Source organism: Falco punctatus (assembly GCF_963210335.1).
Source record: "Falco punctatus genome assembly, chromosome: 15".
NCBI classification, from domain to species: Eukaryota; Metazoa; Chordata; class Aves; order Falconiformes; family Falconidae; genus Falco; species Falco punctatus.
In genome coordinates this window covers 10,760,011-10,787,720 of record NC_137595.1, presented here as the reverse complement: position 1 = coordinate 10,787,720, position 27,710 = coordinate 10,760,011, and the positions used below count along the sequence as shown (strand labels likewise).

At 41.6% G+C, this 27,710-nt stretch overlaps 1 protein-coding gene across 19 annotated transcripts in view; it reads left to right on the top strand.

The window, feature by feature from the left end:
• Positions 1–27,710, top strand: part of HTR2C (5-hydroxytryptamine receptor 2C) — a 284,555-nt gene that overhangs the window by 49,210 nt on the left and 207,635 nt on the right. For 13 of the 19 annotated variants that reach the window (XM_080365985.1, XM_080365989.1, XM_080365975.1 and 10 more), the window contains exon 1: positions 26,456–26,597. The exons of 2 other annotated variants lie outside the window; for them this stretch is intronic. Coding sequence is in view for 1 of the 17 variants with exons in the window: in XM_080365984.1 (XP_080222110.1) it covers positions 26,423–26,597 (175 nt within the window). In the remaining 16 variants the exon portion in view is untranslated. Of the gene's footprint in view, positions 1–1,807; positions 26,598–27,710 lie in introns of those variants that run through there. 4 more of the 19 variants (XM_080365991.1, XM_080365971.1, XM_080365984.1 and 1 more) reach the window with 3 other exon arrangements.

Genomic DNA, 27,710 nt, shown 5'->3' with positions numbered 1-27,710 from the left:
GACAAAATAGCTGTTTCTGCATGGAATGTGTGACAAAACTGAGTTTTGAATTCGCTGCTGACTTTTGTATCCGCTGCTTTCCTTGGAATTAGCTCATTTCTCTGGGAAGGTGTTAATTTTAAGCTAACAACTCTAAAAATGGGTGGCTTTTCCCCCCAAAGTAATATTGATGTTAAGTTTTTATTAAAACTGTAGTTTACTTTTTATGAAATACATATCACAGGAGCCAGGAAGAGAACTGTGCATAGCAAATTGTACCGCCAGGTATACAAAGCAGTAAATTCATGGCCGGTTCCATGACTTTCACCCTGGAGCCCCTGAAGGTGTCCTCAGCCCCATCATTGCAAGAGGGGAGAAGCTGTTGCCATACGCTCTGTGTGAGGAGTAAGGCAGTCAGTTTGTTATGACAGTGTCACCCAATACATGATATGCTTGTACTTCCAAGACTTTCTGAAGTCTCCTGAAAATTTCCCTTTGTCTTACTCAAGGGTAGAGGAGAGTAAGTGTGAAGGACAGTAGGAACCAAGTATGTGTGAATGTTCTGTGGATGCGGTCCAACTCTGCATTGATATTGATAAAAAAATAAAAATGTAGGTTATAATCCTGACAGACAGTAAATTACAGGCAGCTATTTGTTTCTGAGCCCAACTGCTTTTGCATTTAATTTCATATCCTAAGGGAACATCTCTACAGCAGTTCAAAAATGTTCAGAAGTTAATGGTCCTTCATCTATCTGCAAGATCATTTCCCTTTTAACCATGTACCAAAAGCTGCCCCTTTGGGATGTGACATCCTCAGCTTCTGTGTCAGAAGTCACTATGTGGAGGGTTCTAGGCCCAGTTTCTTGGAGAAAGAAATATCTCAGGACTTGCACAACTTTCTGTTCCACTTCCCTCCCAGGCTCGCTGGAATTAGCTGCTTCTGGCTGACTCTTCCTCTCAGGAGGGGCAGGACCTGCCAGGGAGCTGTTTGGAGGCTCTCCCATTCTCACCCTGAGGCTGATTTTTACCCTTCCTTTGCAGACACCTGTCTTTGCTTGCTTGTCTCACAGGTCCTATTTAGAAGCCTGCTTTATTTGCATATATGTGATTTTTTTTTTTTTTTTAAATGCAGGCACTGCAATCTGTGTTAACGGTATTCTGGATTCTTCTTTCTATTCTCTCTTTTGGCAGAAAACCTCTCCTTTTAGTGAAAAGGGTGCTTCATTAATAGTTATCATGTAGATTGGGCAGGCAGAGGTGTGAGAAAGGTGGCTAAACATACCCTCTTCTTCCTGGTAAGCGTGCATATTGGTGCGGGCTCTGCAGACTCAGTATCATGTGCTGATGTATGGCTCCAGCTGGGGCTGTAGGTATGGCCCTGGATCACCAAAACCCGCCAAGGATCACACTAGCAGTGTAGGGGTTGTAATTTCAAAAGCTGTGACCCCACACATCTGGAGAGGGCATGGTGAAAGGAAAATGCAAGATAAGTTTTGGGTGAAGTGTTGCTAAGATGGCTTATCTTGTCCTTTGATGTGTGAGCAGAGTAGGATGGAGTTGGAAGGTGGCAGAGGATCGTCAAAAAGGATGCTGCCAACGTGGCATTAGCTGGTTCCAGAAGGAGGTACATGGAAATTAATTCCTGGAGAGTAGGTTTGATTAGCATCTTGAATTCTCCTGGGGTTGATTGGAAGCTGGTGATATTTAAGTATACTACTGAGAGGTTCAAACACGAGGTTTGTCCTTTACACAGCCTTGCTGTTACATGGATAATCTGTGTTTCGTGGCCACCAGTGGGAAGAAAGCAAAGTGAGCAGATGATGCTGAATTATACAGGCAGTAATGCATAATCATATTTCTCATTCATGTTGGAGGTGGATGGAATGTCTGTAGGGATATATTTGAAGTTATCCTTAAATATTTTTAATAAAATCACGACTTGATGGTTTCAAAGCTACCAGTTCCTTAATCTGTTTGATTACATGTGGCAGTACAGAAAACAGGACATTTCAACACAGAAGACTGCATACAAGTTTTGCATCTCCAGGGTTTATTGTAAATAGCATAGAAAAACAATAGGCATCTTAGTATGTGAATTAAGATGCAATCCTTCTTTCTGCATGTTATCCATTCCTTGTTGATTAATTTCTTTTATACAAGGAAGTTCAATCTGCTGCAGAACACTGAATCCCAATAGTAATAAGTCTGCATATCTAGCATCAGCCCCAGAGCAACCTATAGATTTTTTTAATGCTGTAATAAAAGCAACTTTAAAATAGAAGAAATGCCAAATCCTGTAATCCTTCCTTCAGCTTGAAGTGAAATTCTTCTGTGCTCTGTGTGTGTCTGAGATACAGCTGCTCCGTCAGGCACTAAAGCTTCATGTGCTTCAAAGGAGGAAGCACAGAGTAAATATTTGTAGCTGTCAGTCAGGTGCTGTTGGTGTGCAAACATTCGATGCTGGGGCCTTCCCTGCTTGTTTGGAATCTTTTGGGCTGCATGGATCCTATGTGCTTGGCTTAAATATACCCCAAGAACAATACAAATTAACCTCTCATTTGAGGTCCACGGTGCTTTGTTTTACTGATCCAGCTGCTCTGTAGGTTTAAGTCTTCCTCCTAATTGTGGTCCTTGACCCACTGCAGGCATCTGCAGACTGCAAATGCAGACATCATAGTCTTTTCTTTAGCAAACTGAATGGCTAGATTGGAATGTAGAGTTCCCATATATGAGACAGGTATAACAAGACAGACAACTTTGTGGGTGCCTTTTGCATCATATGTGCTGTATCATACTGCCTTCATACTCGCTCTCTCACAACACAGCAAGGCTAGCATCACCATCCCACTAAAGCAGCAATGAAAGTCTGAGTCAGTTGCCCAAGTTTGCACAGTAGATCTAGGACAGAGTGGAGAGCTGAACTTGCTTTCTTCCACGGCTGCTGGAATAGCGATGAGCGATGGATGCAGCCTGTTCCAGGCACTGAGTGCCCCCAAGGTCAGGGAGCCCCTCAGCAGCACAGCTTAGTGCTGCAGCAGCACCAGCTTTGCAACCCAGTTGCCTTCCAGCATCCAAGATTGGAGCATGGTGGGTTCACAACTATCTTTAAAGGGCATTGGATTATCGGGAAGTAAGGGTGTAAGAACAAGGAGTTTGTACTCCCTAACCTTCATGTACTGCTCTATGTTTTTTTCAGAATTGGAAGAGTTCATAACTGCATTAGGGACAATTTACCTGTCCAGATGGATTGTGTGTCAGATGTTTTTAAAAGAGAAATGACTTCTGGTCCCTTGTGTGCAGTGGATATTCCCTTTGTGTGTCATTTATTACTGTTTTGCCAGTTTATTTATCCCAGGTGGTGGACTTCCTGTTACTGTCCTATAAACAGTTATAGGTCATATGGAACTTTTCTGTGTTTACAGATAAGAGAGTTTGTCATATTTGTTATCAATGAAATACTTTGTGTGTTTATATCACTACTTTAGATCCATTGTAATTTTCAAGATAATTGTTCTTTTATTTTGTTGTTATCACTTTTGATAATTATACAGTTTAAAGCTGCCTCTTAATTAGGGGATAGCATGATAACTCAGTTGCCATGCAGAAGTGATGCTGATTTTTGAAATATGCTTCGCCCTGCACCCTGCAAACTAATTTAGTACAAGCAGGGCTCCAAAATAACTTCACTGAGTGCTGTGGACTTGAACTTATCTTTTATAACTGCTAGAGCAATAAAAAGCACAGCTAAGCACAGCTAAACACCCGTAATAGAAGTCATCTTCATGACAGAGTGGTAAAACTTGCTAGGACTTCTCCCACTGATGACTATATTTAAATGGGTGTGCCAGTGCTGGACATTTAAATGATGGCAGGATGCCTGCCTGTATGTGCTGCCAGAGCTGGGTACTGAGGAGTTGAGTTCTAAGTATGAATTTTCATCCACTCTGGTATTTGGTTATGCATTAAAAAACAGATTTTAATTGATGTACATTTGAACTGCTTTTTAATTCGAGTTACGTTTTTAGGGAGAGAAATAGTCACATTCAATATATTTCAGTGTGGCTCATCTGTTGCCGTTCCCATTTAAACCCTACACCTTACAGTACAAAGATGTTCAGATGTCTAAGAATGTGTCCATGCCTCTGACACCAAGATCCTTCCTTTATTTGCTCATATTTACAAAAGATAAACATTCATATATCCCCCTGCAAAATATTTCCGTATTACAGAATGCTATGATAATATCTGTTTGCAAATGTGTGTTTGGAGTCCTTGTGGAGACAAGTTCAAAAATTAAATTACACAGTTGTGTCCATCTCTTTAGGAAAGAAGCCTTGCTAAATTATTCAAGCCTTTTCAAAATTAGTGTTTAATAAATACTGGCATATTCTTGTATGAAGCTTATTCTCTTATCTAAGGTTAAGCTATAAAAGGATATAAACTTTGAACCAGAGTAGAACTGATGCATTCATAATATCCACTTCAAATGCTTGCTCAAATTTGTTTGAGCTGTTGTGCAAAATATGTTCATTTTCAGTGAAACTTATTCTGAATTTGGGCAGCAGCATTACAAAAGCTTGTGTACCCACATAATTAATAATACCATGAACATTTAATAAATCGACCTATAAGGCTAGGAAAGCTCCACTTTCTCTTCTTGTATGGTTTCTTGAATACTGGAGGCCGTCATGTTCTATCTCCAAGGCAGGAATCCCTATATTTGAAAATGTCAGAATTGAGAGAATGTGACGCTTCTTTTGGGAGTTGATTTCAGTGACTGGTTATCAGATTTGTGTGGAAGGGAATTCCGCAAGGCTGGAGGTGTGCGTTTAAATCCATGTACTTGTCAATGCTTGAGTGCTGAGCCAGACTCAGACTGCACAACAGCAACAAAATGGGTCCACAAAATGGAAATGAGAAATTGAACACAGGCACATGGAAGAACTGGGCAGGGAGGGCTCCAGCATATGTGGAAACCCAGGTATCTATCAAATCTACATTTTCAGTTATGGGTAGTCAACAAAACTGCAGAGCTGCTGGACATGAGAACGATGAGCCTGGGAGCCTGGCTGTGAGATACTCCGAGCACTCGGGAGTCAGGGAACGGAGTACAGCCCTGCCTCGGGCTTTGTCCCAGGGTGGCTCTGACAGCTGGCTTTGTCCCACAACCGGCAGTTTTTGGACTGAACAACTGGGAGCAACAGACTCCAAACATGGTAAACCTGAGACTGAGGAATGAGAGACCGCTGATTTCACTTCATTTATGTAACTCAAAGGCTTCATTCTCAGCATATCATGTTGAATGTTTTGCCTTCTTAAAAGTCCATGGAACAACTGGGCAAATAGCTGGCTGTGTGCCATTCTCCTTGTGCTCCTCTACCATGATTTATTTTGTTCAGCTAGTCCTCTCCCTTGTACTTTTGCTCCATAGTTAACATCTGTGCATGGAAAATGGAAATAAATACATTGCGATATGCTGGATATATAAGAGAATGCATTGGCAATGGTTATGAGACCCAAATTTCATTAACACTCCCTTTCCATCCTTCCTCTTCCTTTGTTTGGATACTATGTAAGTGGATTGCCGGTCCTTGGAAAATACTTGCTCTCCATCCACCGTAAAAGGAACTACCAGCGTGGTTTTGAATATCAGCACGTAGCCTCAGTCTTCCTACTGCTCTGGGGAGTGTCTTGCCTTCATCACACTGCAGACAAGCTGCTTTTTTATTTTTATTTTTTTTTGTGATATCTGCACTATGCTGCACTGTTGACTCTTTCTCCTTTATGTAGATGTTTTTTCAGTCATGGCTCAGCTGTGATCCATCTGATCGAAATAATGAAAATACCTCATAATTCAGAGTTGTGGTGTTTTGAACAATTTCTGCTCCACATATGGTGGCATCCCAACCAGTCAGAAAGTACAGTAACAATCTGTATGCATTGTTTCATTATTCTTCAGATCATTGCCTTTACCATTCCTTGGTAAAGAATCTCCTCTTCTTGATATTAGAATAGATAAGCAGAATAATAAAAGGTTAAAAAACCAGCCTGGAGTGGTTGCTGTCTATTTTTAAATGGTGTTTTATTCCTCCTTTCTTTCCTAAGGCTTTCTTTCTTTTCCATCGCTGTAACAATGAATATAAACAGCTGCATCCAGCACTGCACTGAATATATCCTGACCATAGGAATGCCATTTTTTAAGGTAAAAGATAAAATAATAAGTCACATGCTTATGAGAGGTATTAATGTCTTGAAATACTTCCTCTTTTGCTCTCTCTAAAATGTGTGTGTTTCTGTGGTGCACTGAGGAAACTTGCCACTTCCATGTGTTATATTCTGTAAAAGGAACTTGGGGAGTAAAGTCCATAACAGTTTATCAAACATTGATTTTTAGTTGCTTGTCTCTTTCTTTCTGAACTGCTAGAGAAGTGATTGGCTTTACTTGCCAGAAATCCACAGTAGATTTCAGGAAAACTCTAACAAGTTAAACTGATGCCAAGGTCTATGACTATGCACAACAAATGGTGTTTGCTGAGGAGCTGGTGATTATCTTTAAAGTTATGAAATAACTATTAACCTTTTGTTTGGATTGCTAATGTGATATACGTTCACATAATGAATAACCCTAGTAGCATTTTATTTTGTTACTGTGAGTCTTGTTTACCACACAAATGATTTCTATTTCAGATTTCTCAGCAATAGTTATTTTGTCTTTAATTAAACAGTTTTTTTTCTTGTCTTTGCTTATTGTGTTCAACTGGAAAATGGAACAGCTGAAATGTACCAATCAGATATTCTTTGAGAGTTGAACACATCTTTATTTTTGGTTGAAAACAATTTTTATAAAATCACTCAGGACTTCTTCAGACAAGCATAGTAAGTGTTCACTTTCAATTTGTCCCCTTTTGCCACCCATTTGTGATGGAAAATGTCAGCACAGAAAGAGTTTGCATATTGATTTATTTTCTTTGAAAGAATTTTTTTTTTTTTATTATTGGAACAGCGGTTGTATTTTTTTAAAGCTTCTGGCCTTTCCACTTCCATCTAAACTGCAAAATTCTAAAGTTATAGCTCATTAGATATCATCAATATCTATTGCTCCTTCATTTGCTGCCAAGTTTTCTTCTGATCTTTCTGATAGGTATAGGTGGTGACCACATAAAATCAAGCTTCAGAGGCTGGCTGAGAGAAGCCAAAGCTGCTGTCAGTGGACATGAGATCTCCGCTCCCCAAAGAGCAACGCGGGATGCAGTAATACTGCATATGAGGCTTTCCTCACTGCATCTTTAGATTATTTACTGGAATAGCTGTTATACATAGATGCAGTAGCATCAGTAACTTCATCTGAACAGTTTGTAGCAATGAAATTTGCCTGTAGCATCTACATTTAAAATCAGCTTGCTCATCATTGCAGTTATAATAGCTATATGTCAGCCTTGCAGCTCTTGACAAAGGGAAAAAGAAGTGTGTTTGTGTCTGGAGTATTTTGAATGCTCCTGTAGTTTAACTGAGGCTGGATCGCTAGGAATCCATTTATCTGGTGGAATAAATGCTCCCAGTGCTTCCTACAGTATACCCTAGGCTCCTCTCCGTGGGTTACTCCAAATAAAACGAAAGGTGGGAAAATTTATTAGTCCAACATCTTGTTTGTGAAGGCAAGGTAGTTCTTTGAAGGGACCTTTTGGATCATTCCTGTCTTGATGTGGCAGCCTTGCAGAAGACCTGATTAAATGCAGATAAAAGGGATAATTTTCAAGAGAGTACTGAGAGACTGATGTTATGAGTTTGGACATAGTCTGCTCTGTGGCAGCTGGTATATTGTGCTAGTTCTGTAGTAGTTCTTGAATATGCCTGTTCCTTGAAAGCTGGGAAAAGCATTCCCCTGGCAGTGCTTGTATTTAGTAGAATTGTTCACCTCTGAATACTTTGTCAGCAGGCAATTGCATTCCCTTAATTTAGGGAGGTGGTTGCGCTGTGCCTGATCCTCAGGTTTCCATTGCAACAAAGAAGCTGCTGCTGGAGTGGTGCAAATGTGTTCATTTGCACTCTGTGTAGAATCGTAGAATATTTTGAGTTGGAAGGGACCCATAAGGACCAGAGATGTACAAACAAGACGTGCACAGCTGGCATTCCCACTGGTGGGCAACTAATCCAGGGCCTGATTCATTGTCTGCAACTAGAATTCCCAGTCTGGTTTATTCTACAGAAGATACATGAAAATAGTCCAGATATCCCCACAGATACATTGTTACTGCCTCATCACAAGGTCATTGTCTCTTTATGAAACATCTAGAGAAAATATTAATGCAAAATAGACTTTTCCAATATGACATTAACTTCTGTGTACCTGCAAAAATGCGTAATTTCTTGTACCCCTCATTTCTGTTTTTTAGGGAAGTACTGTAATAAGAAACAGTATTGTAAAGTAGATTTATTCCTATGCAATACAGATTTCCTTTCCTTCTCACTAAGCCTATTATGTATTTAGCAATTTACCAGTTTTTCATAACAATGAACACATTATATGGTATGGATAATTTTCCTGCCATTGTATTAAGTTTTAATAATACCTTAAAATGAGCATTTTTTATGACATATGTAATTTCAGTGTCCCATAAAAACAGTTAGGAGAATAGAACAAATTAATGGTGCTTACCAATAATGGATCTTGTCAAAATTCATTTTAAAATAACAATGATCATAGTAATTAATTGCAATGAGTTTCTTGTGTCAAGCTCTCTCTGTTCAATTTACATTTGATAAGAATGACAATTGTTCATCAGAACCTGTCTTGTGATCTTGCCTAGATTTCAGTTTTATTTACCCAAATAAATGTGAAAGTAAGTCCACAGAACCAGTGGATAAACCTCATAAAGTGCAATATGTGCAATGCTTATATAATCAAATACACCTGTTAACAAGAATATTAAAAAAAGTAAGTGTCATCCCCAGGAGTAAAAGGCTGAGATTTACACTTTATAGGTTATTGAGCTCAGCTGACATTTTTGTATTGATTCCAAAAACTCACTTGCTTTGCCAAGAGCATGAATTATGAATGCGGTCTGTTGAAACACAAAGTATACCTCCTCTTAACGGGATTGCTGCAGACAGCGTGCTAAGCTCTGAGAGCAGAGTGCAGGCAAAGCAGGGTGTGGGTGTGCGGTGGTGCCTGTTATCTGTGACAACTGCTTGGACAGGTGCTCTCAGGGCTCGGGACAGCTCTTGCAATGAACAGCTAACATGCCGTGAATCTACAACTTAGTTAATGCTGCGCTAATTTACTTTGGGCTAATTGATACTTCTAGCCACAAAAGAAACGCAGATCGTGTTGACCTAGTCTACAGGCCAGGATGTGAATGGTATCTCCTTCCCATTGCTGGTCTCCCATTTGCTGCGTGGTGTTGGTCGGTGTACTTCCCATTTTGAACCTGAGGATTTGTAAGTCAGCGCTTTGGATATCTTCTCAAATTTCTGCTGTAGCATCTTCTTTTCTTTGTTCTAGCTGCCTCTAACAAGCAAACACCAGAATCAGGCTTGTCTTCCCTAAATTATACAGTACCTACATTCTTTTTACAAAGGGCACTTCACTTTTTAGAGAGGAAAAGTGAATAATATTCAGACCACTGTAAAGGCAGCTGTGCTCGGTGATGCTGGATGTCTGATGCCATCATTTGGTGATGCTGACTGGCTCAGGGGCTTTCTCCTGTTTCTTCCTCCTGTGTGTAGCACTGAAAGCTCAAGGGAAACTGATTCATGGGAAGTTCCTTTTTGCCCCTTGAGCAACACTTTGCTTTTTGTGCTTCTTTAGAAGAAATGGCATTTAAATCTCATACTTCAAGCAGCAACTGGCTTGTAGCAAATAAACTTGCAGCATTTTGCGTATGGCATGCTTTTTACCATAAGGAGTAAGGATACTCTTCTGCTGCAGGCGCTGAAAGAGAAAAGCCTCTTGAATTAGCTAATGCAGAGAATTTCTGTGGGGCAGAAATTTTAGCACTGTGCTGGCATCTCACAGGGTCTCTGTTCATGTCTGCAATGCTTGTATGGCAGACTTGGAGAGCACTGAGCACGTGTGTATTATTTAATGTCTAATATTTTTAATAACAAGAAGTTACCTGGATTTCAATTTTAAAATGTTAAGCAATAGTTTTAATTTTTAATTTAATTTTATTTTTCTGCAGAAATGTGATGTGATCTGCTGCCATGCAGTGTGTAGTGACTAGGCACAGGGCACTGTCACTCCTGGGCACGGTGGGAAGCTTCCCTCTAGGGAGCTGGTATGTAGAGAGGAGGATGTGATGGAAAATTGGAGGCAGCTACTGAATAAGTCATGCACCTGCTGAGAAGTTTATTGTTACCAATTAGTTGTTACAATTATTGGTGTTTTACCACAAATACAAGATTACAGTTTCAAGTAATAAGAAACTAAATTCTCAGTGTGTTTGAAACAGTAAGAACCAACCAATTGGTTCACCTTCCAGAAATGAGGGTATTTGTCCACATGCCTGACTGTAAGATATTATAAACTGAAAGTATTGTGTCCTGCAGACTTCTGGAGAACTAATCTAACCACATCATCTATTTCATAAGGCTGGTGTTTAAACTTTAAATCATTGTTTTCAAGAGTTGTTTGTTTGGCCTTATAAATTCAAATGGATCTGAAACTTGTCATGCAAAATTCAAGTCGAAGAGCAATTCTCTGCACTGAAGTCTCACAAAAAAAAAAAGGAAGTAATTTTCTCCTGAGATGTTTACTATGAAGAGAACAGCTTGTTGCTATAGAATCAAACATAAGTTTTTCAGTTTTGATTTTTGAATGGCTTTAGCTTTTGCACTTAAAACTGTGGAATGAATTATATTTGAAAATGGAATACACTGCAGGAGCAATGAATCGAAACTACCGTTTTTTAGAAATGAATAGGTATTGTATTAATCACATATTAGGTCAATCTCTCATTGTCTGTCATAGTAATTGATGCACATTACCTCTCCCTGAATGACACAATTGTTTTAGTTTAGTGTGTGATACCCAGCAGGAAAATTAGTTAGTCTTCTTGCAGAGACCTGGTATCATCCTGGCTGCAGGCTCTGAGTGAAAAGCGAAGCTCTGAGGAAGGCTGGAGGGTGATGGAGCTCATGGGTCAGTCTTGAGGAATTGATGCTGAGCTGGTGCTGGCTGCAGACTCGACAGAATTTGGGGCTCAGGGGAAGCAGTGAAGGCCCTGACGTGGTGGTAGTGAGCACTGTGGGCAGAGCTGTCGCTTCATCACCGACATCAACATCAGAACCTGAGACCCAGAGCGGGTAGTTATTACAGCTTTTATGATATCCTTTGGCAGTATTAACCAAGCTTTTATTTAAACCCTGATACTAATATGGTAATATGAGTACTTTTGCTAAATTCTAGTCTGGTTAATTATATTCTGCTTAGGTACCTTTCTATTGATATGGTTTTATTCCGAATTTCTTACCCTAATTTGTTGTATTGCATGAGATCATGTAGCAGACACTGAGTATTCAGCCTGTCTTGAGAAACATCATCTGACTGGTATGTGAGACAGATTGGGATTCTTCTCCTGTAAGGAGCTGCTGGACAGAACTGTGAGGTTTTGCTGTAAGAAAACTGACCAGAATTTATGACAAAGGAGTATTTTACCTCCTCTGATGTTCTGAAAATACCTTATAACAGATGGCCCCCTGCTCAGTGATTTCTACTCTTAGCTTTGATGCTGTTTACCTATATAATCTTTAATACCTAAGGAAGACAAAAATCCAGGTCTTTCTGGGCTGAGCTAAGGTGCAGCATGTATGAAGTATACTGGTAAATGAATTATTGGTGTGCCTGATGACTCTAAAAGCATCATCCCTTACATCTTCAAAATAAATATCACCGTTAGAATAGAGCTGAACGCTTGAGGGAATACTAAGAAAGGAGGTGCCTTGGTGATCAATGGGTGCTGACAGCTTTGGCAGAGCTCTTCAGAAGCTTAATAGTGTTACAAAAGCATCTTAAAGGATGCTTTTATAACAACCTCTCATATCTACTTCATAATAAATGAGCAAGTGGTTCATGAAACAAATATGGCTGTCTAACTTTTCTAGCCTCATATTTTTTAAAAAAGTGTGAGTTGTCTGAGGTAGGAGTTAGAGGTGTGGAATGGCATCCATTTCGCCCAGTCACTGGATATGCAGGTGCTCTTTCCGCTGGTTTTGCTGTCATAGGGTGGAGTTTATAACATCGTTATGGTTCTGCAGAGATGATGTGAACTTTTTGCCAGTTGTTGACATCAGTACTCAGTTCCTGGCAGCAGTGTGGCCCTGCTGCAGTTGTTGGCTTTCTGCAAAAGGTGGAGCAGATGCCAAGGGCTCTGCATGACACCTTGGCCAGCAATGATGGTCCTGCATAGCTCACCACCCAGTCTGGCACTGGTGGGAGGAATCTTGTCCCCAGAGATGATGGGAACAGCTTGGCTCAGCACTGGGCTAGGAGTCTCAGAGAGGCAGGTCCCATACTGTCTGTATTACAGTTTTCTTGCAGAAGTGTGTAATGGAGGAGAACTGAAATAAAATAGCATTCTCTGGGTGGATTTTGACTGTATAGATTCTGCTCCTGTTGATGGTAAGTGTTTCCAACCATGAATGTTGCTTTCCCATTAGTGTAATTATCTCACACTGGTAGAGGTACAAACAAGTCAAACAACTCAGTATAATTAAAGCACTGATAAGACTTGAATTTGTGGCTTGCTACAGGGTTATGTTCTTTTTTAGACTAAAACCTTTAGGCTGATTGACTGAAATTCAGAAGGAGCTTAGCATTGCTGTGCAAGATGTCAGGGACACCGTGATCCTTCTAAGGACAGAAGCTGCTGAGGAGCTGCAAAGATGGGCAGCTGCAGCCTGGCTCGGGGCAGCCCTGACACCCATGAGCAGATGTCAGCCTTAGAGGGATTCATGCTGAGGATTTCTATTTTTTATTTATTTGTTTGTTTTCTCAGAAGGCCAGAACTTGAACTGAGAAGGAGCAAGCTGGATTTTGATAGGCATGGGAAGACTTTTGGTGGGTGATGCACTTTGATGGATATTTTGGTGCACTTTGGGCCCTTGCAGGTACCAGGACTCACTGAATTTTCCATATGCCATGTCCCTCAGCTCATGTGGTCCCTGTCATCTTTGCAGAACTCAGTTTTTTGTTTAAAGGAGTGGCTATGAAGCACTGTTCAGAAAGATGGGGTGCCCTACCGTGTAGTGCCCCATGCCAGAGATCAGCAGGTGAGGCTCACCTGAAAGTGAAGTCTGTCTGCACAGGCAGAGATTGGACTGATGCCCTGCTGCTGGCTTAGGAATTGAGAGGGATGCTAAGGAAAATGTCTTGCAAGTCCTGTATTCACAGTGGATGTAGCACTGACAGGTTTTTTTCCCCTTCCTTGTTCTGTTCATCCCTTGTGACCCTGAATTCTGTGTACAGGTGAGCAGGTATTTAATTTCTTTGCCTATCTGCCTATGGCCTCCTGCTCTGACCAGCGTGGAGATGGTTGGAAAGCACGTTTTACCATGAGCTGTGACCCTAAAGTGGTGTCTGTTACCTCTGGCTGGAGTGGCCTGGAAATGATGGGAGATAATAGGATGATCCATCGCTTCCACCTCTGATAAAGTGAAACCTAGCATAAAGGCCTGGCTGAGCATCACTGCCTTGCAGAAAGTGCAGTGAGATCATGTGGTGCTGACACTCTGGGATGGTCTTTTAAATGAGATGATGACTAGTAAATGTGGGCTATACAGGTTTCTATTTAATTTATTAAATTTCTTAAGGGTTGAATCCTCTAGGCAAGGTTGTACATTACTGCAGCAAATTATCCAAATGTACAAAAGTTATTGAGGAGTTAAATGCATCTGAGTTATGGAGTGCCAAACGTCCTGGGAATAGACAATTCTGATAATGTCCTTTGATTGTGTTAGAGCTTTTTTATGGGTAATGTGTCTGAATAAATCTGAAAATGTCAAACCTATACATTAGCAGGAGATATCTCTTAATGCTCCACACTTCTGAACAGTGCACTGCACAATGCATCTGGCAGTGCAAAGGGCTGGGGCTGTGGAGGAGAGATCATTCGAAGGGACAGTACCGCTGTGCACCACTCATACCTCTGCCTAAAACTGTTCCAAACCACATCTCTCTGTGTGTGGGTGACTGTTGTGACCCTGCTGTTTTCTGGGAGATGTTCTAAAAATGTTCCTGTTAGTCTGAATGACTGGCAAAATGAGTAATGTGGTCAGCTGTAATTCACTTCTGCGCTGCCTTTACATTCCAGCTACGCACTAGACTTCTCATGGGCTGCTTACCTTATCTCTGGTTATGGGAGCATCAGGATGCCAAGGAAAACAGAGCTAATGCTCCTGCCTTCATACAGATAGGCTGACACGTGAATGCAACAGGTTGTTGTTATTTGTCTTATATTTGAATAGAAGTGACCACGCCAAATACTACAACAAATGAAAGAAAAAAATAAGCTCATTAAGAAAAAAGTGATCAGCCTACCCTTTCTTTAATGGGTGTTTTTTATATTTTTTTTTTTTTGTGTTGGGGTTTTTTTGGTGGGTATTTTGTTGTTGTTGGTTTTTTTTTTTGGTTGGTTGGTTTTGTTTTTCTTTGTTTTAGGTTAGTATCACTACAACTGTAACTGAAGGAAAAATTAACCAGATGGACTTCCAACAACTATCTGCACTGACAATGGGATAGCTTTGCTAGAGGGAAGCTGCTCACTGTGTGCTGGTGAGATCTACAGAGCTCCTTGCTCGGTGAGAGGGCTCCATCGAAAAAAATTAGCCTTCTGAAAGGGCTGTTTTCTGTGTGTGTATTATGTCACCAGAAATACTGAACAAACACCTACAGTGAAAACACTGAAATATTAAATGTCCCTGCTGTTTTGGGAATAAGTACCCAGGAGAAAAGCTGGGTGGCCTGTTTCACAGAGGCAGGGTGCTTCAGGAGACTTTGTAGAGCAAAGCCCTCTGATGCCCCATAGCCTTGCTGTGGTGGGAAGGTACCTGGGTAAGGTCTATCCTGCATGCAGGGCAACCTCTGGATAGTCTGATCCCTGGGTGTTAAGCAGGCTTTGCAGCACATAGACTTTCTGCCACATTGTTAAATAATCAGGCTGTAGGAATCATGGGAATGCCTCCTTACGAGAAAGAGCCTGGATCCAAATTGCACAATAGCTTCACTGGTATCACTCACAGGTGTGGATTTGCAGATATGCTAATGGTGAAAAGGTACAGGAAATACCTCACTCGGTGGAAACGAGAGAGGCTGTGCAGCTGATTCACCGCCTCCTCCATTGCAGTGGAGAACATTTTAGCAGGAGAAGTTATATCCTAGACTATTACATGGCACTAGAAAACTTGCCATACCATACTGCAGTATCTAAGGCTTTTAATGAAGTTATTTGCCTTATGATCCCCTGTTTTTTTCATAATAGTGCAAGTTAAGAAAAAAGTGTAAATACTTTTAGTGTGAAAATAATACAGACAGTAACAAGCAAGTGGGGGAACTACTTTTGCTTTAAATAAATAGCAGATCAAATCACCAGATTCAACTGGGCTTGATGTGTTTTGTCTATCAACATATATTTGCTTTCACTTCTCATCTGTATAATGGAGCCAAATACTAAACTGGGCACTGTATACAATCTGAATAAGAAACAGATGAGGTATTTCAGAAATTATTTAGGGACTGCTCAGCAGTGGAGGGCTTTACAGGATTACTTTTTTAGGGCTTGAGTAATTTAGCAGCTTCTGATAAAGTATCTTTTGTTTCTGTGGGCAGGAAACCCTAAGAGGCCAGAAATCCAAAGGCAGGTTTCATCTGACGTTCCCAGGCATTACTGGTTCTCATAAGAGAAAAAAAGATATAAACTTCAGAATGTTTGGATTTGAACCCCTGTTCTCAGGGGTTCAAATATTTTATTTCCTGCACTTAAAACTAGCCATCAGGTAATTTTTCACTTGTTCAAATACTTGTATTGACAAAAGGCTCCTCATTGAAGTGTATGTACTGTAGATATAAATGCAGAAAAAATTACAAATAGACCTATGAAGAAAGGCTACGCCAACAGTGTATTGCTCACAAGCACAATTACAACTGCATAGTAACCTTTTTGCTATGTTAGTGGAGAGCTATGTACCCAAATAATTTAAAAATAACCTCCTGCACCAGGTTGAAGAATCACATCTTACCGCAAGGAGACACAGCCATTGAACATCAGACCAAGTAACTGCTGGCATCGTACTCTAGGGACGAGAAATCAGAAATGCCTGGGTTGAGGTGCTGTGCCAAGTGAATAAGGCTTGTAAGTGAAGAAGCTTATGATGTGAACTGTAAACTGGGCACAGACAGTCATTTTGGTGTGTGTTTGTAAAGTGCCTAGAACTGGAGCCCTGGTACATGTTGGTGACTGAGGTGCTGTGGTGGTATAGATACCAAGAAAGATGATGAATATGGGAATTCATGATTATGACTAATTATGGCAATATAACAGCATTTCCTATACCTCTTTGAAAGTTCTTGTGTGAGTGTTCGGTTATGTATTTTAGAGTCTCCTTTCTTAAATGGAGTCCTTGAATATTCAGTAGCAATGTTTAGAGCATAATTTGGGGGGGGGGGGGGGGCAGGGGGAAGCCTTCACTCTAGTGAATATCTGCCCATTTACTGTTTTAACTGTGGAGCTAAATAAGTGCCCTCAACTTAAAGACCCTGGAACATGTTGGGAAGCTTTGCCAATGTGAAGTCACAACATGCAGAGGTGTGATCATCACCTGCAAAGCAGCTGTAGCGTGCACGATCCCATTGATGTTTAAGATGTAACTTCCCCTCTTCTGAATGAGGATATAGTTGGTTCTTAAAGCAATGCTCAGTGGCTTTGTTTTCCAGGCTAACAAAAAACAGGTTTTTTTTGTCTTTTGGGAGGTGGGAGACCTTCCTTTAGAAGCCTATTTCTGACTGAGTATCTGTCAGGACTGCTGGAGAATTGTTTTTCACTCGTCTAGGAAATGGTAGAGTACTGAGTCTGTTTTTCCTTCCCTCTTGTTCCTATTCTAAACCTCTTTTTCCTGCTTGCCTGTTTTTGTTTAAACAGGCTGATACGCAGGGAACAGCAGTCCACTCTGAGTGAATTACAGGCTCTCCTGAGCCCCTCTCAAACCTCCTGTGGAACCACCTGCTCTGCAACAGGCTCCCCAGCCTGTCCCACTGTAGCGGTGGGAAGGTCCCTGCTCAGCGTGCAGCTCGGCATTGCCCTCCCAAACTGCTCACCTGCCAGCTGGGCCCTCTACGTGCACCTGGGGGAGCACCTCTGGAAGGCTTGTACCTGTCTTGGACACCTGCCTTGGCAAAGGATCCATTGCCTTTTTCTTTGCTGGTTGTGCAGCGAGGCTAGAGGGCTAATACAGACTTGGATGCAGGTGTTTCTCCTTTGGGCCTCCTGTTGCACGACATTCAGTAGAGAGAATTAAGCAACAGCATGAGGGTTCAGATCTTAGGAGGGTTGGATTGGGTTGAATTGGTTTGGCTTGATTTAAGCATCTTTGACCCTGGGTTCTGTGTTCCCATCCTTTTGTTGAGGAGGTCCAGTTTACTGTTTCCAAAGAGATGCTGCATTTTTCCAAGTAACGGCAACATTCATGCTTTGTTTCATAGTTGGGTTTTTTTTATTATTATTATTTGGGCTTTTTCCCCTAATGGGAAAATATGAAATACCTCAGAGAAATTTCACTGATTTAAATTTTAAAAACTTTTTTTTCAGTATGTTTCCTATGTGGGGAAAAAAAAAAAGAAAAAGCCATGAGAGTACTTTAGCAGTTGATCACGATATGCAAATGTATTTGCACGCTCTTTTTTAAACCTTGTTTTTAAGCCTATTCTTAAAACATCTACTTCCCAACAGAAATGAAATAAAAAATTAAAAATATTGAAAGAGGAGGTAGAAATGCAATTGCTTTTCTTTTTTTGCTGAGGCAAGATTTCATTCCTCTGAAGACAGAGAGTAGGTGACGGTGAGGACAGCTGTGAATCATTCATTGTTGAGACCGTCTGTTGTTTGAGGAGTTGCAAGGCCAGTAGATCTCAGCTCATGGCTGATCTTATGCCCTGTATCTCCATGCTCTGGAGCTGCCTACACTTTGGGAATATGAACACGGAGTAGGTTTTTGGAGAAAAGCAGCAAAAGAATGACTCTAGTTCCTGTGTCAGACCTGGTCACCAGGCTCTCCCAGAGAAGGGGATAGCATCTAGGAGGTTTCTTGGCTAAAAAAATGGTAAAAATAGGCCAAGACCTTATTTATTTTTTTTTAAAAGGTAATTAAATGAGTTAGCAGAAACCTGGAGTATCTGCCAGTTTGCAAATAGCATAGAGAGTTCAGCATTTGCCAAGGCTGCTTTTTTTTTGGCAGTTGTCTGAAGCCAGATGATTTTTATCTGAGTCTGATCTCCCTTAGTGTCTGAAATGGCAAAAATGCATCTGACTAATTGATGACATTGGGGTGGCCTTCTTGTGCTTATAAGCACATCAAGGGAGCTCATCTTCCTGGCCTTGAGATCTGCCTGTTCCCTTGTGCTGGGAGCCTTATTGTTTTGCCCTGTTGTGGAGTTATTTCAGTGTCCACAGGAAGCCTCAGAATTGCAAATTCTTCAATTTAAAGGTTATCTTAAAAAAAACAACACCGAAAAAGCAGCCAACCAAAGAAGGCACAACTGTAATTTTTTATTATTTCTTTTTACCAGGACAGAAGAAATCATAACTGTTCTCAGACCCTGAATCTGACCCTCTAACCCATTGCTTTTGCTGTTTATGTCCTCTCATTCCACTGTACCTATCTGAGCAGCTAGTTTATCCCACCCTATGCTGCTTGCTTAATTTTTATTTTATTAGGCAGGGGATGTTTGTGTTCCTGTGTCTTCTTAGACTCAGAGGGATGGGATCTGTGGATCGTATGCTGCTCAGGACCAAGTCTCCTGGATATGTCTGCACACACACTCTAGCTGATTCTATGGCCAGTGCCGAGTGTCTGCATGCTCCTCTGCGCCTCTACTGTGGTCTCCAAAGGGCTCCTCAATGTGCGGCTGCAGAGGTTTTGACATGCTTCCTCAGCCACTGGGCTGCTGAAGTTGGGAACATTTTGGAGGGCGCTGTGCAGTATCAGGGCATTCGTATGGAGCACCCCAGACATCATGAATTATTATTTCTGAAAGTGTGATAGAAATATCTCTGCCGGGATGGCCCCTGCTTCTATGGCTGTTCTCCAGGCTGCTGAGACAGGAAGCAACTGGGCTTTTGTTGGTGGGATAGTGCAGACTCTCAGCATCTTCAGAGTCCATAATTACACTTCAGAGCCTGGCCACCTTTGTGGGAAATCCCCACCAAAGCCATTAATAAGGCTTAGAGTGAAGTTCACAACGATACTTACTAATCTAGCACAGTGGTGGCCATTGCTGGCGCTTTATGGCCTGTCTCTTTAACAGCAGTAAGCTGTCAGTTCTGCTTCTGTTAGTCTTTCTGAGAAACTCGAAGCAAATATTTCCTGATTGAGGCAAGAAGAACCATTCAGGCTCACATGACTTGCAGCTTATTTTGGGTAAACAGATATAAATTCCTAAGGGGCTTATTCATCCTATATTAACATTTTTCCTGAGGTTGGACAAACTTGAGTTGTTGTGACCTTAAAGCAGCAAAACACGGAGATGTTCTGGAAATGCAGTGCCCCCAGACTTGTAAGAAACGGTTATGTGTTGAAAAAAAATGATTTGAAAAGTCACTTGAAAAGTCCTTTCTGTGAGAAATATGGGTGCTGTTGAAATGAAGCTTAAATGGTGATAGCTGTAGCTAGCTTCGAAGTATAAATAATCTGGGTTTTGTGTATTTAAAAGAAAATTATTGTAGTTGTGTATTGCAGTTTGGTCAAAGGCAGATTCTCATTATATGCAAACGTGATTCCATTGACAAGTACGAAGTTACTATTTGTAACTTCAAATGTAGTGAGACCAGGGCTGGGGTCTAAGTGTTCAAGTGAGTTCATAGTCACAGACAAGCTGTGTGTGCCTGAAGTGGCACAGAGCCACCTTCTTTAATTAGCTGAGTGACCATCTCTTGTGAGTAGTGTGACCTACCACTGCCTCACCTCTGCAATGTAGAATAAAGCACAGCTGCAAAGCCCTGAAAAATCATAAATCCAAATTTGTACCTGTACAATTACAGGGCATAGCAGATAAATTAAAATATTAGATATTACTGAGTGGAATATCTGTATATCTATGAACAGATTAACAGTCTCCACAAGGCACCAGCGATATTGTATGGAGGAGGATGTGCAGACAGGGAGATGACTAAATATAATGTTGAAAGATACATAGCATGAACTAAATGCATAGCACTACTAACAATTTGAGTTTGCGTGCATATTTACCATATGGATGAAACACTCATTACAATAAGTGCATGATGGATAGATACTTGATAAAAGAAATAACGAGGAGCGCATGGTATCAAGCACAAAGTGTACACATAAATGCTTCTGAAGGAGAGAAAGGAATCTTTGCATAACGATCACAAAACAAAGGTTTTGCTTTTTGGTTAATGGCAGCCCAGTTTGGTGCTGCCCTGACAAGGAAAGCTGGAATCTGGAATGAAGGCAGCTAGGTATAGTGATTCCGGAATCGGTAGTTTATAGAATTTAGAGTAGCCAATTAAAATGAAATACCAGCAGCAGGATTGTTTCCCACCACATAAAGGCATTGCACGCTGCTGGCCATCACCTTCCCAGAGAGCTGGGCAGGAAAGGGAGGTGTCAGCAGTTTGCTGGGGCAGAAAATCCTGAGAGTGCTGGCTGGCAGGAGGCGTCAGGAGGACCGCACTGATGAAACCCCACATTTTGGTTGGTGTATGTCATTACAATTAGTCAACTAGTATTTCCTCTTTTGTACCCTCATTGTAAGGCCTGACCTAATGCATACTTAATTTAACCACTGCTGATGACTGGAGTATGCTCTGCAAAGTGTTTCTGTATCTGAATTACTTAGGCATTCAAATCGAGGTTCTTTTATTTTACACAGATCTCTTCAGTACTTCCTCACTGGATGTTGTTGGTTTGTTTTTCTTTTGAGCTCACATTACAGAAAAAAAGCAGTGCTGGATCTTACCTGTAGCCTGACAGTTTCTTGTCTGCGGTAGCTGTGAATGCAAATTAGATGGTTTATCAGTAGCTGATTTGCCATTCTTAATGTCATTCTGTAGATGGCTTCAGGAAAAGTGGGTTTATATACTTACATTAAATGCCTACATCTTGATTAGTTCTAGATGAGCTCAAACAAAAGCTACTCACCCTTTAACACTGGGGAGGAAATAAAGCTGGGTCTTTAAGCTCAGCAGCACATACATAGCTTGGAGACAAAGTGTGTGATAGGCCCGTACGTGGCAAAAGGACAAAATCTGCTCCCTTCATGGTCTGAGGGTATGGGTGCCCTGTAGGATGGTTTTCAAGTACTGCGAGAAAATGCTGTATGATGAGATGGATGGAAAAAGTGTGCATGACTTCTGTGATGGGGCAACAATGAGGCAGAAGTCCCTGGGACACCTCCTGAGTAACATGCATGGGGCAGGGTCCACGGAGGAGTAGAAAGCAGCAAGAGAAACCCCAGTCATGGCCCCCTCCACATACCTCCCAGCCACCTATGGGCTGATGTCCAGACCACAGAGGTGCCTGATGCCCAGGGCTGGGGCTGCCCTGAGCCTACACTGCTCCTTGGCTGGGGTGGTGGAAAGTGCCCAGGCCCCCAGGGAGTCCCCAGCCCTTGCTGTGCACAGACAGCAACTTCTTCTAAACTGTGTTTATGTTTGTATTTAAAACTCTAAATTACTTCTGGCTCTTCAGCAATGCCGGTATTTGAAAAGGAGAGAGGAAGACAACTTGTGGAGTTCAGTATGAAACCTTCAGGTCATCTTGGACCAAATGTAAGATCAGATAGATCTAAACCTGGCTGGTAGCTTTGAAGAAACAATAGGTGAAGGCATCCACAGTCTATTTGAAGAAAAAATGCCATTAAGAAGTTACGGTATGGCCAAGGCAAATAAGCGTAAAATGATACTTTGGAAGGTGGTGCAGAGGCCAGGCTAGGAGGAGATAAGGAGATGGCTAGAGGAGAGAGGAAGGAGGAGGGGTTTGAATGCCAGAAGCAAACTGTGGTTATGTTTGTGAAGTCTCTGCAAAACCCTAAGTAAAATATAAAGAGATGAACTCAGAACAATGTCAACTGTGCCTATGAAAAAAGCTTAAAAGAGTGGAAGCTTTCAAAGGGAAAGAAGAATAAATCAACAGTGCTAACTAGTCTGGTATGTGGTGATTGACAAGAACAGGACAGAAAACTCTATAAGCAGTTTTTATTTGGGATTATGCTTCATGTGGTGTAACTGTTGCAAACAAGAAATATTACTGTTGTTTGACAGACTTGCCATCTAGCAAAATATTTCCCAGTATATGAATAATAGCTTAGCAATATGCTTGTGAAGGAACAAATTAAGGTGCTGTGGTGGTAGTTTTCCAGTGAAAGTAAAAGGAATATTTCTGGAAAACCTATTGAGTTCAAAGAGTCATCTTTCTATGTTGTAACTTCTAAAGAAAGCTATCTTAACAGCATGTTTTCCTCTTGCTAAACAGCAAAAATGAAAATAAAAACTTGATGGCTTAAGGAGGAGGCAGGCTTGCTTTCAAGCAGAGAATGCAGAAGGAGAGCCACAGCTTTGTGTGCAGGGACACCTGGCCAGGTTCAGTTGATGCCCTCACGGGGTTTTGACTCATCTGTTGGGATTGTGCTTCTGCTTCTTATAGCACAAATGTTCAGGTGCTAAATAATTTGTATAGCATCAACACTGGAGAGGAGAAAAGACCTTGCGGTCTTTCTCCTGCCACATAAAAGACATATCTAAATGTCAGTGATTTTTTCCTCCTGTTCTAATTATGGAGATTATTTCACCATTTCCATTGAATGTCTCTCCCAGGGTTGGGAAGAGATAAACCTCTGTGGCTGGCGTGACATTCAGCCCTCCATTCTTCTTTGATTAATTTTCCCCATTTTTTTCCATCGCTTAGGTTTTCTGATTCTTTCTGAAAATCCTCAAAGCATTTAGCATCCACTGCATGATTGCTTGGTCCACACACATGTGCTCTGCTTTCTTTGCATAGTAATCTCTATGGCCTTGTAATCTCTGTGGCTGGCTAAACTAAACAACTAATTGTATTCAACTGCAAACTACTCTGATGACTTGGTCCACTGAAAAAGAGCATTAAGAGCAGGTGGTGAGCTGTGATTGCTGTTTCTGATTGGAGAAGAATTATGCATGTCTTTATTTTTATTATCTCTTTTCCTCTGTCTTCCCACCTGCTGTTGGGTCTGATCTTAACACTGCAGCAGGGCCTGCCTTTTTTCCTCTCTCTGCACTCCAACATGGAGATAATGCTACAGAGGGGCCCTAGTTCTTGGCTGCTGTACTAATTGCATGATTGACATTGAGGTACTAGGGCAAAGCGTCAATTGAGAACCAGGGGAAGATGTAATTGAATGAATTAATGATGGAGGGAATGATTGAAATTGTGCTCTTAGCTTCCAGCCATGCAAAATATTTTGAGAGTAGTATTTTAACAAGAATGAGAAAAATGTTAAACCACTTCATTGCCTGAAGGGCTTGGTTGTTATCTCAAGACTGGGTACGGTCCTTCCCTTACAGGGTAACTCAACTTTTTTGGGCTGGATTTCCACTGTCATCTGTTGCAATACATGAATGGACAGGACTCACCGCTTCAGAGATCACTTGCTGGGATACTGCAAGCCCACAGCAGAGGAACAGGTCTGTGTTCTTGGTGCTGCTGAGGCTTGGCACAGAAGAATCTGCTAAACAGAGGTTTGGCCCTTGGTGTGCCTGCAGCTCGAGGAAATGCCGGTTACCTGGGGGCCACCTGCAAAGCACAAGTGGGAGTCTTCCAGAAACGGAGCTATTAAAACCAAGATGTTCCTAATGAGAATATAATAGTTAGTTGGTATTATGTGTCCTTGCATGGAAATATTGCCTTATGATCTGGCTCAGTCAGCGTGGAGAGGAGGTCGTGGCTGCATTCCTGTCGGGTTCCTTGCATACAGAAGGCCCAAGACATAAAACCTGTGCAGGGCTTTGTAACGTCTCATTGCCTTTAGACCTTGGTATAGATTATGTCAATTTTCTAAAGGGTCTTATCTTACTACATCAACTCTTCTGGAGTCTGTTACACTGTGTAACTCTTTGCTGTTGCTTGATGAGTCTGTGTTAAACGGGGAGCTACAAAACAAAAATTACACTTGAATTCTATCTTACTTTCTTTAAGGTTGAATGCATGACCTGGGGTTACAGTTTTAGCTAGGTTTAGCTCTTGAAAATTCAGGAACACTTGCATGCCCAAACAGGCTGCCCTGGTCTGCACTGTGTACCCAAGTAGGCTCCCAATGCCTCTCTGGTGGTTTTACCCCACAGTTTTTTCTTTGTGAGCAATCCAGCTCTGCCTCAGTTCACAGTCTGGACACCAAGGACCTAAATCTGGACTGCTTTCAAGTTTTTCTGTCTTGTCTGTTTCGGATGTAAGTTGGGCAGTCTGTTTTCAGGCAATGAAGCCAAAAATACAGGTGGCTTGACTTAATTTTCCCTGCATCCCTTTTCTGAAGTACATTTTTATCTTTAGAAAGAGGGACACCTTCATGCTTTAACAGCACCACAAAATGTGTAATAAGATGTGTCTAGTTACAGAACAGATAGTGCTTAAGAAATGTTGCTCCACTTTTTCTTGCACAGATATGGAAAAGGAATAGTGAACAGGGTAATATATTTTTTTTAAGTATCCAAAAGCATCCCACAACTGTTTTAAGCTGAGTATTTAAAGCGTTCTGTGAGCCCTGGGGAGAGGAAGAGCTTTCCATTCATAACCGCCTGCAGTGACCTTCGAGCTCTTTGCATGAACTCAGGTAGCTGATAAAAATGCTTCAGCCTTTTCAAAAGGTGAGCCAGAGTCCACTGCTCTTTGTTGCAGTTTCAGCTAAAATAAGCTTGCTTTTTTTTTTTCCTAATAAAGACAAATGTGTTCTAAATTACCATGCACTGTAGTAACTACGTTCTTTTGATGAGGGAACAATTGGGAAATTGCAAATGAAGATAATAAAAGAAAATACAGTAGCTCTTACGTACCTTGCAAATCTAATGAAATTAATGTTACTGGTTTCAGTTTTAAAACACAGTGGAAGAAGAGCTGCAGCAAGACTACACCATGCATCAGGAGGAAAGGTGGTGGTAAAACTGTAATGCTCTGGTTCCAAGAACAGGGCTGCATGTGACAAAACATTGGCTTGAGTGGACCCTGTGTAGGAGACTGGTTGCTTTTGACATAGCTGTTTTGTGCCTTGTGCAGCCATGAAGGGCAGATATGCCTGGTGGTACACGAGGAAGAGGAGGGAGGTTGTGCCACTACAGTGGGCCAAGCAATGTCAGCTGGAAGCTCTCTGTGAGCAGAAGAGAAGCCCAGGTAAAAGATGAGTGATGGGAGAAGGAGGAACTGGAGCCTGTACTGTGGCTGGGGAACTGGCAGGCAGACTGGGAATACATTGGAGTGGTGAGAGGGAGGATAGCTTTTCCAGGAACCATGAGAAGTCAAAATTCCCTGGAGTCCTACTGCAGAAAATGCCCAACTAAACCAAGTCCTGAATATGTGCAGTTCTTGCTGCTACTGCTTTGGTTTGGGAAGCCAATGCTTGCCACTGAGTGCACAGCTACTTTATACGGATGAGAATCAAGAGAATAGAGGGATTTCTGTTGGAGGTGTTAGTGTCAGAGGTTTTTTCTCTACTTGTTGCCTTTGTTTTGCTGCAGTCGGCATGGAGTTGGTGCACACTCCCAGAGGTTCTACAGCTCAATATTTCCTGCAACGACATAGACTGATGTAGATATTTATACTCCGACTACAACGTATCATGTAAAATTAAAGTGACTGCTCTCAAGGAGCATTAACAAGAGCAATGAAATGAATGTCAGAAGGGTGTGTGGCTTATACGGAGCTTCTGCTTAAACATGCAATACGAGAAAAAACCACCAACCCCTGCTCTAGCAAGCTGAAGAATTGCATCCAGGATTCACCACTGTTGATGTGCAGGTGGTGGAAGATCTACACTCTTGGTGTGTGCAGAGGATGATGGCAGTGTACAGGGCAGTGGGTCTGTGAGGAGGAGCACTGCAGGTAACCTGGGGCACCCACAATCCACATCGCCTGGGAACATCCTGCAGGCTTCCAAGGGGAGGCCAAGGGGTGCCTGCAAGTACTCAGCGTGATGCTCTCTCAGCATCCAGTAATACCAGTAGTGAAGGGGTTTTCTGAGTCAGAGGATTATGTGTAATCCAAGTTCGGGACAAAGGGTTGCTGTGGGCACTCTGGGGCAGAGCCATGCAGCTTTTAGAGCATGGGAGTTACTGAGCTGGATCAGACTTCTGCTCAGCCTGATCCTGGTCCTGCTTGGCATCAGGCACCTTTCCTTGAGGGGGAGTAGCAAGAAGCTTGCTGCAGGTAAGGATGAAACAAGTGGCTTGAGACTGAGCTAACAGTCCCCTGCCAGGAAATCGGGAGCTTGCAGTCATTGGAGAGTCTTGTTTCTTCTTTTTCGCCTGTTGTCCTTAGGCACCTCACTGTTTTATACCATCTTTTGTTTTCCTGTCTTTGTTTTAGCTGTCTTCTCAAAGCGTTCTTAATTTTTTTGTTTCCTATTCATGTAGCATTTTCCCCTGGTTTATGTCATTATTGCTGCACTCTCTGACGTTCATCCTCTCCATCCTTCATTGTAAATATTTTTCTTTTAGTAATTTTAGGATTACTAAACACAGCTTCATTGGGTGTATGATTGGAGTTTTATAAATCAGCATATTAATGAATGTGTATTACTGAGGTACCTAGAAACTGTACTCTTGAACAAAGATCTCATTGTGCTAGCAACCTTGTAAATGCATGATGGAAATGGCCGGTGCCTGGGAGAACCAGTAAGTGTGAGATGAGCTGGTTGCAGGTAGGGGCTGCGGCAAGCAAGGGGATGGGCTCACTCACAATAGCAGGGGGTCATCAAGCCGCAGGTACCACTATAGCTGCCTGATTTTGTGATGGAGGTGTCACCAGAAATGTGTGGTAAATGACCAGGTATTGAGATATGGAAACATCTGATTTGAGAGACTTGAACAAAGACAGGAGTGCTCTCACATCTGTACCTTGTCCCACATAATAGAAAGTATGGGAACAATCTAGATGAGATCGATCCTCTGTACATCTTACCACTGCCCACTGTCAAAGTCAGACAAATGCAACTTCTTTTATAGCATTCATCAGACATAGTAATATTCAAGTTCTAATTTATGAAATTAATGTTCTTTGTAGATAGATGAAAGATGGTGATCTACTGAATAATGGTGTACTTTTTCTGTGTTGCACTGATTCATGCTCAAAAAAGAAGTTTCTCAAACTTTTTAGGTTTGCTCCATCAGATTAATTCATCTTGTCTGCAACAAGAAATGTCTTTTGTTTGCATTACAAGTGTGTGTATCTTAGCTGCTGGGCTAAGCAGGGTATTTTTGCTATGTTGTGAGCAGTGGGTGTAAAGAGGGTTTCTGCTTCAAGATAAGTGTGAGTATGTGT